The sequence below is a fragment of the Oncorhynchus clarkii genome, chromosome 4, assembly GCF_045791955.1.
Source record: "Oncorhynchus clarkii lewisi isolate Uvic-CL-2024 chromosome 4, UVic_Ocla_1.0, whole genome shotgun sequence".
NCBI classification, from domain to species: Eukaryota; Metazoa; Chordata; class Actinopteri; order Salmoniformes; family Salmonidae; genus Oncorhynchus; species Oncorhynchus clarkii.
Genome location: NC_092150.1, coordinates 73,988,639 through 74,004,953, shown reverse-complemented (window position 1 = coordinate 74,004,953; position 16,315 = coordinate 73,988,639). Strand labels below are relative to the sequence as shown.

The window sequence follows — 16,315 nt, the reverse complement described above, 5'->3', positions numbered from 1 at the left end:
TGCCTGTCATTTTGCTTTCCTTTGGTCAAGTCGTCTTATACTTCCATCTTTTGCCGTTGGTCAGATATTTCGTCAAGTTTATTAGGATTTCTTATTTTTAGTAACGGTTCCCTTCTCACCGTTAAATCCACACAAACCCCTCTGAAGAGAGAAGTGTAGCCAAGTTGCTATTTCCCTTAGTGTCTTTATAGACATATCAAAAAATCAGGGGTTTTCATTTTTATTTTCAAGAGTTTTCAGAATGTATTAATCCTTCAAATGTAAACCTGAACTGAGTCTAGAATTGTGTAACAAATTTGGTGACAAAGTAGTTGGAGATCTGCAGCGAGAGGTACAGGGAGACGGCGAGAGGTACAGGGAGACGGCGAGAGGTACAGGGAGACGGCGAGAGGTACAGGGAGACGGCGAGAGGTACAGGGAGACGGCGAGAGGTACAGGGAGACGGCGAGAGGTACAGGGAGACAGAGATTGAGTCAATCTCAACCTTTCTGACTCAATCGTACTTTCTCTCTGCAGCTCTCCCAACTACTTTGTCACCAAATGTATTACACAATTCTAAACTGGGTTCAGGCTTACATTTTAAGGATTAATACATTCTGAAAACTTTCAATTAGAAATGAATACCCCTGATCTTTTGATGCTGCTATGAAGGCACTTAGAGAAGTAGCGACTTGGCAACACTACTCTTTTCAGAGGGGGTTTATGTGGATTTAATGGTGAGAAGAGAACCGTTACTAAAGAGGAAAAGGGTTTGAGAGAGTGGGAAAACAAACAGCAGAAGTTGTGGTGGCTGGATTGACATTTTCTATTATTATTCAAATTGTGAAGAGGGAGAGACCATAGTATTCCCTCTGAATCTGCTCATTATAGCTGCAGTTAAGGCTACACACTAACACATTTCACCATCTTTGGTATTCGCTATCCGAATCACCCTGATTCAACATTTGCTCAGGCGAACTCGGTCTCCTTACAACTTGGCGTACATGGTTTTCTTAAGTATTTTCTAAGTCCCAGTTTAATGTGAAATGTCATACATGTTAAATGTGTATTGACCTAAGACGAGTGAGTGAGGCAATTGAGGCGATTCTTCACATCCTTGATAGTTGTTTTCCCTACAGTACTAGTCAAAAGTTTGGACACACCTACACATTAAAAAAAAATATCTGGTTTGCACCTAGTGGGACTATCATTTGTTTTTCAACACGACAATGACCCAACACACCTCCAGGCTGTGTAAGGGTTATTTGACCAAGAAGGAGAGTGATGGAGTGCTGCATCAGATGACCTGGCCTCCACAACCACAAACCAATTGAGATGGTTTGAGATGAGTTGGACCACGGATTGAAGGAAAAGCAGCCAAACAAGTGCTCAGCATATGTGGGAGCTCCTTCAAGACTGTTGGAAAAGCTTTTCAGGTGAGTACTGAAGCTGTTTGAGAGAATGCCAAGAGTGTGCAAAGCTGTCATCAAAGCAAACGGGTGGCTACTTTGAAGAATATAAAACAATTTTTTTGGTTACTACATGATTCATGATATGTGTTATTTCATAGTTTTGATATCTTCACTATTATTCTACAATGTATAAAATAGTAAAAATAAAAATAAACCCTTGAATGAGTAGGTGTGTCTGTTGAAACCCAGGTATGGTCATTCTCTGGGTAGACGTTCATGTCTTTGTCTCTCTTCAGGAGGTATATTGACTGTACTCCCAGGCAAGCGTTTGAGCCTTTACCTTAACTACCTCCAGCCCCCCCGCCTCGTAAGTAGCCTCCCACAGAAACTCATCCCTGGGCTAAATGAGGCGTGCTCAGCCTCAGTCTGACAGCTACTTTCCCAGCCCTATGTACTCTTTTTAATGCAGAAGATCCTCAGGACAAATTGTGGCTATTAGTTTGGGCTGTGGTCTTACCTCACTATTCATTACCCATGCCTCTGAGGATAATTCTCCAGGAGGGGGTGGATGCATCTGTTAGGGGTGGCTGGCTCAGGGCCAAGCCCAGATGAGGCCATGATGACAGAGATGGCTGCCGCAATGCTTGCCGGCTGACCTCCAGCCAACACAGCCACTTTAAAGCAGCTCTGACCGACAGATGGACTTTGGGCCCTCGAGGCAATTACCTCACCATGTCTAAGGTCATATCAGGGAAGGGTAGGGGAGTAGTGATTCAAAATGCTGAAATGATAGGAGCTTGTTAGGAGTACAGTATAGCTCACAAAACGTTACATTAACCTCCATAGATTGAGACAATCCTTTTCTGGAGTACAGTACTTTGGTTAGCGTGATGAATCTGGTATTGGTCAGAAATAAATGTCCAAAGTGAAACATCCCATGGGATTGACTTTCCCATCGTAGCTGAACTATATTTCCCAGATCTCCCCTTCTCATTGGCCAGAGCCCTGTCCATCAGTCAGTCAGCTCTCAGGGCCTCCACTGGGTATTGACCCAGCCCAGTGTATAGGCACTGGTGGCGTTCAGAATGTTCCGGTGCAGGAAGAGGCGGGGCTTTGCTGGGTCGCTGTGGTAATAGAAGAGGCGGAAGTGAGCACGCTCCAGCTCCTTTAGTAGGCTGAACCAATAGCGCACCACAGATGGGTCGTCCCCGCCCACCTCGAAGCCCGCCCAGTGGAGGTGGATTTCTAGTAGTAGCTGACCCACAGAGCTCAGAACCCCTTCTAGAACCAGGTTCTCTAGAATCTTCCACTCCGCACTCTCCATGTCGGCCTTCAGAACATCCACCTGGAACAGAGAGGGAGAGAGACTCAACAATGATAATATCTCGCAGTAGGGAGAGACATACGATGGAGAGAGGGGAAAAGGACTTTTGATGGAGGTGAGGGAGAGTCAGTACAAAGAGGGAGAGGGAAGGTCGGTTGAAGGACAAGTAGAAGAAAGGATGTGTCTGAGTAGAGGAGGAGGGAGGATATGCCGGGGAGAGGCTGAATGTGGTATAAGGTCTGTGAAGTGGAGAAAGAGAGGTCCATTAACATTAATGTTAATAATGGCCTCAGGATATGATCTTACTGAGTCATCATATGCATGGGCTACTTTCAATGCACATACTGTATATTAGGCCTTGGGCCGTCATTTAAAGGTCTAATGCAGTTGTTTTTATCTCAATCTTAAATAACTTCTGTGTGATTTTTATTTCTCAATTAAAATGTTCAAAAAGAAACCAAAATAGCTTCTTAGCAGAGCATTTTCTCAAGCAATAATTTTTATAGGACTGTCAGGGAGTGGTTTTGAGTGGGGAGCAAAAAACTGAAAATTATATGTTATTGGCAGAGAGGTTTGGAACTTTCTTTCTTATTGGTCTGTATGGTGATGTCACCATGGAAGGCCAAAACTCCCACCAATTTCAGGCGGTCTTTTCAAACAGCAATTACACTAAAATGGCCTTGTCATAATTTCACAGAATTATTCCAACCTCATAGTGTGGAAATACTGTATATATAAAATACAGGAAAATCATGTTTTGGACTGTACTGGGCCTTTAAATGTGCTGTAATGTTTCATGTCAACTCCTTGAACCCATACTGTTTCACAGCCTTATTAATGAAAGAGCTTCTCTTTGCTTTTGACATTTTATTTCACCAATTTATTCTCTCCTCTGTAACTTACTACCCTCTCATTGGCAGATTGCCTCATGGCCTCATGACATCACCATTGGCAACTTCCAATGCTGCCAATAATATTTGTCAATAGTTGACCCAAACTTTCCACAAAACAATCATATTTATCTTCCAGTACACTAGTGTTAACGCTAATGCAAGTGTTGAGTATCTGACCTGTCGAACAGAAAAACACTTCTTCAATGGCTAGAGTAAAATAACAACTTTAGCTGGCTGGCTCTCTGACAGCCCATATCCAATATCCCATAGCCACTCCATTCCTCTAAACAAAGGGCTAGCAAGACTTTACACAACCTTTATATTTCTTTAGTGACTGCAAAAATCCCTTTTCCCCCCACATTCCAAGCCTTCCTAAAAGCAGCTATCCCCCAGATAGAACTAGTCAAAATGAAGTGCTTTCTGTCTCTGGGTCTCCCAATGGATACGACCCCTCCCCAAGGCAATATAATGTTTCTAATTGGACAGACATGTCATAAAATGGGAACTGCCCTAACCAACAGGGATGTTATGACCCATGACCCCCCCCCAATGCGTGTGTGCAGGCTATGAAGGTCTTACAAATCCCAGAATGGTTCTGCTGAAGATATACTTTTCTCAGGGTGTGTATTGAATGGGCTAATTTTAATAACTTCATTCTATTTGACAGTTTTCTTCTCCCTGATGTGTCATCAACTGGCATGCAAGGTAAATCCCAAGGACTTCACAACATATCCCTCTCGATGTCCCCTAAGCCCACACCACCGGAAGCTCGTCTGCCCTTCGCTTCCCTAGTATGAGAAATTGTGAGCCCTCGAAAAGCTGCAGTCTTGCGTGAGCATCTCCATATGGCCCCACACATCTCTGAAGAGATTTCCGATCACCGCAGTGCAGAAGTGTGTGTGTGTGTGTGCGTGTGCGTGCGAGCGAGCGAGTGAGTGAGTGAGAGGAATAGAGATATGCAGACAGAAACTACTTTGACAGGGAGGATTGGAAGTAGGGCAATAACTAATGGATTTGGGGAGGGAGGGTAGGTGGGTGCATTGTGATTTGGCCTGAATTGTGGTCTACTGAGGGAGGTTCAGTGAGGCCGATGGGTGTTGGAGCTTTTATTTAGTTGTTTAGTGAGGCTATGCCTCAGTCTCCCTTCTCCCAAGGTCAGCAGTAGCCTTGTCTTTTTCCTAGTGTTGTGTCTTTAACACTGTAGTCTTAAAGCATTGCTATAAAGCAACTAGAAAATATGTCTACCATCGCCTTTTACTTTTGGGCCACACACTCAGCCCAGACTTTTAGTTGTGAAGTTTCTCTTAGCCCAGACTTTTAGTTGTGAAGTTTCTCTTAGCCCAGACCTTTAGTTGTGAAGTTTCTCTTAGCCCAGACTTTTAGTTGTGAAGTTTCTCTTAGCCCAGACCTTTAGTTGTGAAGTTTCTCTTAGCCCAGACCTTTAGTTGTGAAGTTTCTCTCAGCCCAGACCTTTAGTTGTGAAGTTTCTCTCAGCCCAGACCTTTAGTTGTGAAGTTTCTCTCAGCCAAGACCTTTAGCTGTGAAGTTTCTCTTAGCCCAGACCTTTAGTTGTGAAGTTTCTCTCAGCCCAGACCTTTAGTTGTGAAGTTTCTCTCAGCCAAGACCTTTAGTTGTGAAGTATCTGTCAGGCAGTAAAGTAATTGTGGTCCCTCAGGCTCAAGAGGGAGGAGGTCAGAATCACTCCATCTTTCTAATGAGGAAAAACAGAGAGCATGTTCACTGTTCACAGCCTGCTGGCTCAACGTGTGTGTGTTTACCTAACCCCTAATGGTTTAAGCCGATAAATGCACAGCCACCTACACACTATTTTTTAACCACCGCCAAGGTGATGTCCTCAACAGAATCACTGAGAACCCAGATACCCTGTTATCTCTTTGTGATAAGAGAGGAACTTTACATCCTAGTCAGAAAGACACTGCAGACAATATTCAATGAGTTGAGTCGGCCTTCTGCTGGAATGAAATCCATTCAGCCATCAAACAGAAGCAGATTAGGGATAAAACTATTTGTTTTTATGAATTCATTTCTAAACGCTTTTGAGGAAAGCTGATCGTTTGGTGTGAACAAACAAGTTAGCTGACCTCTGATGAACCTTTAGAAATGGAAACTGACACTTGAGTCTAACTAATAGGCCCATAATTATTTATTTCAGCGGCTAATTGCAGTTTTTGCAGAACTTATTGTGGCGTCCTTCATAGCCCAAAATACCAGCAACTTCATCAAGAGGCTCGAACCTCTTGGCATAACGGTTTAAAGCTGTTTGGCTGATTAACACAAGATAACAAGTTTGAGCCCAAATATGTCACAATGCTTACATGTGTTTATGACAATTTTGATACAACACAGTACACAGGTAAGCTGGGCTACAGGGATGTATTTTCTGCCTGTGTGACTCTATGATTGTATCAAGCAGAGATGAAGTACTTTGTGTTCTTTAATTAGTGGATGTGAGGCAGGGGGAAACATATCTGAAACAGGCCTCTCCAGAGACCATCGTAATGAGCAGACATTTAATTACACTTCAATGGGATCAGGAGAGAGAGAGAGAGGTTCTGTTTAGACTCTCACAGCCTCCCCTAACAACTGGTCCAGGGTCTGTTCTGTTTCCAAACTGTCCCCCACACCTGCATGATAACACTAACCCTAACCATGGTGAGGAAAGGCTTGCATTGTGGAGGAGTGGAAGCCATGTTGGAAGCTGTGTGTCCCTCTTGTGACAGTGTGGATGTGAGACATTAAGAAGTGACCTGATTGTCAGAAAAGAGTGTCTCTGATTGTTGTTCTATTGTGCATTAGGAGAAAGCAAATCAATTTGCATGAGATCTGAAGGACTGTTGAATTGGTGTGTTCATCCCCATGGAGACAGCCTCTGATGGTGACCAGAGCGGGTATGACTCATTTATGAGCTGTGTAATCACCGATAAGGAACACAAACTAATGCATATTTTGACCTTTAGAAGCGACTCATCAGTTCTCCGTGCTATTCTTCTGTCACAAAGCCACAGAGAAGAAAGACAAACCGTTGTTTCTTTAGCTCGCTGTGTACTCACGTTAAAAAAATCCCAGTTTGGAGATGTGTGTGTTGCTTTGCATCTAAAGCAGGTACAGGGATGGGGTCTGTTCTTTATCTGTCACACACACAGACACAGACACACACGAACACGCACCCACACGTCTTAATTATTTCTCCCACACTAATTTGTATGGTATAGTGAGCTTTGTTTCTGGTTCCAAAAGAGGAATTAATGGCTGACGCCTCTAAGCATGGACTTGCTAATGCTAGGCGCCGGTGCGTGGCTTGTTGGCATTCTGCTCAAGAGCCTGATTTAAATTTGCACTGATTAAACTGTTGCTCATGCTAAAAAGGAGAGAAAAAACAGAGTGATGAATTAGACTGAGGTACCCTGCCTTCTGGAACATGCAGTGAGAGGTTAGAATTCACAAAACGAGAGCACCACAAATAAATTAAGTCAGATGAATTCTGTTGAGGTAGATTGATTATCTGTGTGGGAGTATCAACCCAAACCTCCTTTTTACAGCACTGATCTCACATCAACTGTAAACTCCTTTTCACTATACAACTTCCACAAACTTGAATTATCACCGTCTTCAAGACCTCATCAAAGACTAACTCCTTCCACAGGATGTATAGCTGGGATCTCGCCCGAATATTTTTTTGATTTTTTATTAAATAATAAAACTTTTTTTTTTACCCCCTTTTCTCCCCAATTTTGTGGTATCCAATTGGTAGTTAGTCTTGTCCCATCACTGAAACTCCCATGCAGACTCGGGAGAGTAGAAGGTCGAGAGCAGTGTGACCTCCGAAGCACAACCCAGCTGAGCCGCACTGCTTCTTGACACAATGCCCACTTAACCCGGAAGCCAGCGGCACCAATTTGTTGGAGAAAACACCGTACACCTGGCGACTGTGTCAGCGTTCATTGGGCCCTGCCCGCCACAGGAGTCCCTAGAGCGGACAAGAACATCCCTGCCAGCCAAACCCTCCCCTAACCGGGTCGACGCTGGGCCAATTGTGTGCCGCCCCATGGGTCTCCAGGTCGCGGCCAGCTGCGACAGAGCCTGGACTCTAACCAGTATCTCTAGTGGCACAGCTTTTGACCACCGTGCCACTCGGTAGCCCCTCGTCTGAATGCTTCTATTCTCACCCGAATGCTATGCATACTTTTGCTGTATTTAGGGAAGGTCGCCGTTCTACACACACACCACTGGCTTGTTGTTTGTTTGTTTGTTTGTTTGTGTGTGTGTGTGTGTGTGTGTGTGTGTGTGTGTGTGTGTGTGTGTGTGTGTGTGTGTGTGTGGATGTCGTTGATCTTGTATGCAGATCCATATCTGATGAGGCAGAACACAGAGCCCTGGGGGACTTAATATTCTGAATTCTAATGTTTAAAGGAGGAAAGCCATAACTATAAGTGAGTTTTCTGCCCTCCAGCGCAAGATGAGACATTGGAGGAATGAATGATGAGCAGTAGAGTTTCAGGAGTCAACAAGCCATACTAAAGTTCAACCTCTCAGCTCATAGAGAGAGAACAGATCCATTTTCTTATAGCCTTTTATGGTTGAGGTGAGAAAAATAAGTAATTTTGGTTTGTTTTTATGGTGACTTTTGTAGTGACTATTGCATGGGTTGTGTGTATTGTGGTCAAGTATAGGATTTACTGTAATAGACAGGTCCTGTACAATGTGTGCTGGGTGCTGGTAGTGGAGTATGTTGTTACTGTATTATGTACATAGAGTGCCGTCTGTCATTATTGGGATAATTACTCTATACTCCAAAAGATTAGACTGGCAGCTTTAACTTGAGGCTATTTTGATCTATAATGGGTGAACAGTTTAGAATTTACAGCACTTTTTGTACATAGTCCCCACATTTTAGGGGAGCAAAAGTATTGAGCAAATTCACATATACTGTATGTCTATTAAAGTAGACAAAGGTTAAGTATTTAGTCCGATATTGATAGCACGAAATTACTCTACAAATTTGTTGGATTTATTTTCTGTTTATTTTGTGTTTCAGATGAATTTATGCCCAATAGAAATGAATGGTAAATAATGTATTGTGCCATTTTGGAGTCACTTTTAATGTAAATGAGAATATAATATGTTTCTGAACACTTCTACATTAATGTGGATGCTACCGTGATTACGGATCATCCTGAATGAATCGTGAATAATGTACGAAAAGACAATGAACAAAAAGTGCTGTAATTTCTCAATGGGTCACTCAAAATATATGAAAATACACTCAAATTAAAGCAGACAGTCAACACTTTAACCCTATAGCTATCGTTTGCATCCAAACTTTTGAAGTATAGAGCCAACATTTTTTTTAAATGCTTCACTGTCCCAATAAATACGGAGGGCCCTGTGTATTCTCTGGGTATAATCCCATACATGAGTTATTCGTTATGTCTGACTCAGGCCACATTGGCCCATTTGTAATCTCCCTTTACCCATAAACCCCTTCTCCTCTCTCTGAGCATTCTGACCTGTCTGTGTCCAAAGTCATTGAGAATGGTGGCCAGTTTCTTGGTGTTGCTGTGCTGTCGTTGGGCGGGGATGGCTGGGTTGGGGTCCCTCCAGTCTATGGAGAGACGATGGAGCCACATGTCTGACTCCTGTAGGTGGGCTTGCCTAAGGCTGGGGTCAAAACAGTGCACCTCACAGCCCGCCCTGGCCAGAGAGCGCTCCACAGTCTTATCCTCCATACCCAACCTATGGTAGAGAGAGAGGGGAGGGAGGAAGAGAGAGAGACCGAGAGAAAAGGTTATATACAGCATATTTGATGGATGGTTGAGTGGATGGCTACAGATAGAATTATATATGGCATATCGTATAAGGACTTCTGTTTGTACATCTGATGGAGCTGAAAAGTATTGCTCACTTCAGCAGCTCAATTAATAATTCAGAGGAAGGCTGAAAGTATGGGAGGATATGAGCAGAAACATATTTGATTTCTTTTTGATTGTTTTCAAGACTGACAAAGGCTTGTTTTGCCCCTCCCTCTCTTCCCTCTTTTCCCACTGGGCACAAACATCAATTCAATGTCCATTCCACATTGTTTCAATGTAATTTCATTGAAATGCCTTGGAAACAACGTTGATTCAACTGGTGTGTGTCAAATCAAATGTTATTTGTCAGGTGCTTTGAAAAATAAATTGGTGTAGACTAACAATGAAATACTTAGTGCCTTGCGAAAGTATTCGGTCCCCTTGAACTTTGCGACCTTTTGCCACATTTCAGGCTTCAAACATAAAGATATAAAACTGTATTTTTTTGTGAAGAATCAACAACAAGTGGGACACAATCATGAAGTGGAACGACATTTATTGGATATTTCAAACTTTTTTAACAAATCAAAAACTGAAAAATTGGGCGTGCAAAATTATTCAGCCCCCTTAAGTTAATACTTTGTAGCGCCACCTTTTGCTGCGATTACAGCTGTAAGTCGCTTGGGGTATGTCTCTATCAGTTTTGCTCATCGAGAGACTGACATTTTTTCCCATTCCTCCTTGCAAAACAGCTCGAGGTCAGTGAGGTTGGATGGAGAGCATTTGTGAACAGCAGTTTTCAGTTCTTTCCACAGATTCTCGATTGGATTCAGGTCTGGACTTTGACTTGGCCATTCTAACACCTGGATAAGTTTATTTTTGAACCATTCCATTGTAGATTTTGCTTTATGTTTTGGATCATTGTCTTGTTGGAAGACAAATCTCCGTCCCAGTCTCAGGTCTTTTGCAGACTCCATCAGCTTTTCTTCCAGAATGGTCCTGTATTTGGCTCCATCCATCTTCCCATCAATTTTAACCATCTTCCCTGTCCCTGCTGAAGAAAAGCAGGCCCAAACCATGATGCTGCCACCACCATGTTTGACAGTGGGGATGGTGTGTTCAGCTGTGTTGCTTTAACGCCAAACATAACGTTTTGCATTGTTGCCAAAAAGTTCAATTTTCGTTTCATCTGACCAGAGCACCTTCTTCCACATGTTTGGTGTGTCTCCCAGGTGGCTTGTGGCAAACTTTAAACAACACTTTTTATGGATATCTTTAAGAAATGGCTTTCTTCTTGCCACTCTTCCATAAAGGCCAGATTTGTGCAATATACGACTGATTGTTGTCCTATGGACAGAGTCTCCCACCTCAGCTGTAGATCTCTGCAGTTCATCCAGAGTGATCATGGGCCTCTTGGCTGCATCTCTGATCAGTCTTCTCCTTGTATGAGCTGAAAGTTTAGAGGGACGGCCAGGTCTTGGTAGATTTGCAGTGGTCTGATACTCCTTCAATTTCAATATTATCGCTTGCACAGTGCTTCTTGGGATGTTTAAAGCTTGGTAAATCTTTTTATATCCAAATCCGGCTTTAAACTTCTTCACAACAGTATCTCGGACCTGCCTGGTGTGTTCCTTGTTCTTCATGATGCTCTCTGCGCTTTTAACAGACCTCTGAGACTATCACAGTGCAGGTGCATTTATACGGAGACTTGATTACACACAGGTGGATTGTATTTATCATCATTAGTCATTTAGGTCAACATTGGATCATTCAGAGATCCTCACTGAACTTCTGGAGAGAGTTTGCTGCACTGAAATTAAAGGGGCTGAATAATTTTGCACGCCCAATTTTTCAGTTTTGATTTGTTAAAAAAGTTTGAAATATCCAATAAATGTCGTTCCACTTCATGATTGTGTCCCACTTGTTGTTGATTCTTCACAAAAAAATACAGTTTTATATCTTAATGTTTGAAGCCTGAAATGTGGCAAAAGGTCGCAAAGTTCAAGTGGGCCGAATACTTTCGCAAGGCACTGTACTCACTGGCCCTTCCCAACAATGCAGAGAGAAAGAAAATAGAGAAACAATATAAAACTAATGACACGTAATAATACAAGCAATAATAAACACACAATAAGTAACGATAACTTGGCTATGACTTGGGTGGCTGGAGTCTTTGAAAATGTTTAGGCCTTCCTCTGACACCGCCTGGTATAGAGGTCCTGGATGGCAGGGAGCTCGGCCCGGGCGATGCACTGGGCAGTACACACTACCCTCTGTAGCGCCTTGCAGTCGGATGCCAAGCAGTTGCCATACCAAGCGGTGATGCAGACAGTCAATATGCTCTCAATGGTGCAGCTGTAGAATTATTTGAGTATTTGAGGCCCCATGCCAAACCTTTTCAGCCTCCTGAGGGGGAAGAGGTGTTGTCGTGGCCTCTTCACGATTGTGTTGGTGTGTGTGGAGCATGACAGATCCTTAGTGATGTGGACACCAAGGAACTTGAAGCTCTTGATTCGCTCCACTACAGACCTGTCGACTTGCATGGGGGTGTGCTCGGTCCTCCGTTTCCAGTTGTCCACGATCAGCTCCTTTATCTTGCAGACGTTGAAGAAGAGGTTGTTGTCCTAGCACCACACTGCCAGGTCTCTGACCTCCTCCCTTTATGCTGTCTCATTGTCATCAGTGATCAGGCCTATCACCGTCAGAAAACTTAATGATGGTGTTGGAGTCATGCGTGGCCACGCAGTCATGGGTGAACAGGGAGTACACCCATGAGTACACACATGCACATCCTATCAGGAAGTTCAGGATCCAGTTGCAGAGGCTGGTGTTCAGTCCCAAGGTCCTGAGCTTAGTGATGAGCTTGGAGGGCACTATAATGTTGAACGTGGAGCTGTAGTCAATGAACAGCATTCTCACATAGGTGTTCCTTTTGTCCAGGTGGGGAAGGTCAGTGTGGAGTGCAATGGAGATTGTGTCATCTGTGATTCTGTTGGGGTGGTATGCGAATTAGAGTGGGTCCAGGGCGTCTGGGATGATGGTGTTGATGTGAGCCATGACCAGCCTTTCAAAGAATGTCATGGCTACAGAAGTGTGTGCATGGTGTTCTTGGGCACAGGGACTATGGTGGTCTGCTTGAAACATGTAGGTACTACAGACTGAGTCAGGGAGAGGTTGAAAATGTCAGTGAAGACACTTGCCAGTTGGTCAGCGCATACTCTGAGTATGCGTTCTGATAATCCATCTGGCCCAGCGGCCTTGTGAATGTTAACCTGTTTAAGGTCTTACATTGGCTACGGAGAGCATGATCACACAGTCGTCCGGGATAGCTGGTGCTCTCATGCATGGTTCAATGTTGCTTGCCTCAAAGTGAGCATAGAAAGCATTTACATTGTCTGGTACACTCTAAGGAAAAATTATGCCAAAATAGTTATTTGTGGAGGGATAGGGTTCTACCAAGAACCCTTTTGATCAGAAGAACCCTTCTTGGAAGACAAGGGTTCTTTGTAAGGCAAATGGTTCTATCTAGAACCTTTAACATCCTAAGAACCGTTTTTGGAAGAAAGGGTTCCTTGTTGATTCTTTGGAAGGAAATAAGGGTTCTTCACAGAACCATATATAATATTTCCCAGCATGTTTTATTGCAGGGAGATTTTCAGAATTGTTTGTTTTACTTTAATATCTGTGTTTTTGCATTTACATTGATTGGTTAATAACTGTAATGCTATACAAAGGCAAATAACACACTTTTCTAAACTAATCCAATCTGTTGGATTTATTGCACCCATTTCTGAGATGGTTGTTCCAGTTTAGATGATTGAGGTCGTCTCAGTATTCAATTTCCACTACCCTGGCAGTCATTCTGAATGGAAGTTGCGGGTGATTAACAATTCCTCTTTTGGATATCCTCGCTGGAACTCGGGCTGGATTCCAATAGGAATTGCCCATCACTTTGCAAACCAGCATAATGGGACTTGCAGGCCTGATGTGGCTTGTAACCAGGAGATAACTTAGGCCATCAAATAAAGGCATTATGATATATGTAATATATTGTCATAAATAATACAATTTTAAAGGCTAATAAGGCTGGTGGAACCGTTCATAGAGGGTTCTAGGAAGAACCGTTAGATTATAAAATGGTTCTTGGTAGAACCCTTCAGAGTATTCTAGGCAGAACCCTTCATAGAGGGTCCCAGGTAGAACAATATACAGGGGGTTCTTTGAAGAACCCTACATAGAGGGTTCTCTCTCTCTCTCTCTCTCTCTCTCTCTCTCTCTCTCCTCTCCTCTCCTCTCCTCTCCTCTCCTCTCCCCCCCCCTGCCTCTATCTCCATCTCCCTGTCTGTGTATCTGAGTGTGTTGTTCGTGATGTGGCTCGCTGTATCTCTATACAGTAATTGTGGCTCAGGGAGTATCTCTCAAAGCTAATTTCTCATGGATGAGCTACTCTGGTCCCCCATAGACAATCATGCGTTTAGGAGGGGGATGCAGGGATGAGATGAGAGAGGTAAGGGCAGGGAGGGAAATGCTGCCTTCAGACATCTCTGTTACTCTCTCTGCTAAATGATTCAGTTAACACAACCACTAATGGTATCATAGCTGGCCCTACCAGGAGAATGGCTTGTTCTTCGCTATCGTTTTAGTCAGATGACAGGGTTTGCTGTTTTGATGAGAGGATGGGGGAAAAGACAAAGTACCTTCAATGGTGACTCTGTGTGCATCCCAAATGGCTCCCTATTCCCTTTTTTTTATATATAATAATCTATATTTTTTTAAAACTTTATTTAACTCAGCAAGTCAGTTAAGAACAAATTCTTATTTTCAATGATGGCCTAGGAACAGTGGGTTAACTGCCTTGTTCAGGGGCACAACGACAGGTTAAGGTCCCTAAGGGCAATGGTCAAAAGTAGTGCACTATACAGAGAATAGGGTGCCATTTGGGATGCAACCCATGTCTGTCTGTCTGCTTCCCTGGAGTACATGTCTGATAGAAGAGGGTGGTAATCACACAGTGTCTGCAGGTAGTTATCCTCTGTCCCACAAGACTGTGTGGTGAAAGCGGGGAAAGACAGAACCGCTGCTGTCAGAGAGAACAGTTCTTCAAACATGGGGATTATAGCGGATTCCCTCTTGACCGGGGTGTCATGACAACCATAAAGGTGTGTGTGTGTGTGTGTGTGTGTGTGTGTCGGGGGTGGGGGTTATGACACAAGGGTGGACTATGGTCATTTTAGCTTTATCAACACCAGCACCGCTTCTAATGATCCCTGATCCCATGTAGGATCACATATTCTGGGTTATAAGTGATCCTCTATCCATCTCTCACTCTCTTATCCCCCCTCTCTCTCTGCCCCTCTCTCTATCCATCTACCATCCATATCTCCTCCAACCTGTTAAACCATATCCACTATCCAGTTACAAGGAGCACAAATGTGATGGTGAGTGAGGTCTCTGAAAGTCAAAGAAGAACACTTCTTCCTTTCTGCACTACTTAAGATATGGAGACTATGAGACTGAAGATGAGGACTATGAGACCGGGGATGAGGACTATGAGACTTGGGATGAGGACTATGAGACTGGGGATGAGGACTATGAGACTGGGGATGAGGACTATGGGACTGTGGATGAGGACTATGGGACTGGGGATGAGGACTATGGGACTGAGGATGAGGACTATGGGACTGGGGATAAGTACTATGGGACTGAGGATGAGGACTATGGGACTGGGGATGAGGACTATGGGACTGGGGATGAGGACTATGGGACTGGGGATGAGGACTATGGATGAGGGCTATGGAACTGGGGATGAGGACTATGGGACTGGGGATGAGGGCTATGGGACTGGGGATGAGGACTATGGGACTGGGGACGAGGGCTATGGAACTGGGGATGAGGGCTATGGGACTGGGGATGACGGCTATGGGACTGGGGATGAGGGCTATGGGACTGGGGATGACGGCTATGGGACTGGGGATGAGGGCTATGGGACTGGGGATGAGGGCTATGGAACTGGGGATGAGGGCTATGGGACTGGGGATGAGGGCTATGGAACTGGGGATGAGGGCTATGGGACTGGGGATGAGGGCTATGGGACTGGGGATGAGGGCTATGGGACTGGGGATGAGGGCTATGGGACTGGGGATGAGGGCTATGGAACTGGGGATGAGGACTATGGGACTGGGGATGAGGACTATGGGACTGGGGAATTTCTGAGTGACTCCATTAACACACAGCAGTTCTGCTCTGTGTGCTACACCTCCAGGGCAGGAATAAAGGGAGAGAAAATGAGAGAGAGAAACAGAAAGAGAGTGAAAGACATACAGAAAACTAGAGTGGTGGGAGGGAGGGAGGAAAGGGATGGATAGAATGAGAAAAAGGAAGTAGAGATGGGGGTAAAGTATGGGTCCTTGGTATTTCATGTGTGAAATCACACCATGGTCCCCCATGCGATGCGCCAGGCCAATGAAAGAACATCTGCTCATCCTGCCTGGGCACCGCCACTCACGCCTCGTTTAACAGCACGCACGTAGCGCACGCACAGACACACTATGATATTTTACATTTGTGTTTGACAGATCTTAATTTGGAGCAGTGGAGCGTAGTGTTGGGTGGACTTGGGCGGGGGGGGTTATTAGGTAAAGAAGGACACAATTCTCCTGGGGATAAAATACCAGACATTCCTGGCTACAGCATGACAACCAACTATCTACAGACGTGTGTGTGTGTGCGTGTGCGTGTGTGTGTGTGTGTGTGTGTGTGTGTGTGTGTGTGTGTGTGTGTGTGTGTGTGTGTGTGTGTGTGTGTGTGTGTGTGTGTGTGTGTGTGTGTGTGTGTGTGTGTGTGTGTGTGTGTGTGCGTGCGTGCGTGCGTGATAGATAGATAGATAGATAGATAGAT

General features: G+C 44.2%; 1 protein-coding gene across 1 annotated transcript in view; it reads right to left on the bottom strand.

Moving 5' to 3' along the window:
- Nucleotides 1-1,034: 1,034 nt before the first annotated feature.
- LOC139407830 (probable methyltransferase-like protein 24) overlaps nt 1,035-16,315 on the bottom strand; it is a 167,727-nt gene continuing 152,446 nt past the window's right edge. The window contains exons 4-5 of the mRNA XM_071151698.1: nt 9,137-9,362; nt 1,035-2,736 (exon numbers count right to left, since the gene is read on the bottom strand). Of these exons, the coding sequence (XP_071007799.1) occupies nt 2,419-2,736; nt 9,137-9,362 (544 nt within the window). The 3' untranslated portion in view covers nt 1,035-2,418. The remainder of the gene's footprint in view (nt 2,737-9,136; nt 9,363-16,315) is intronic.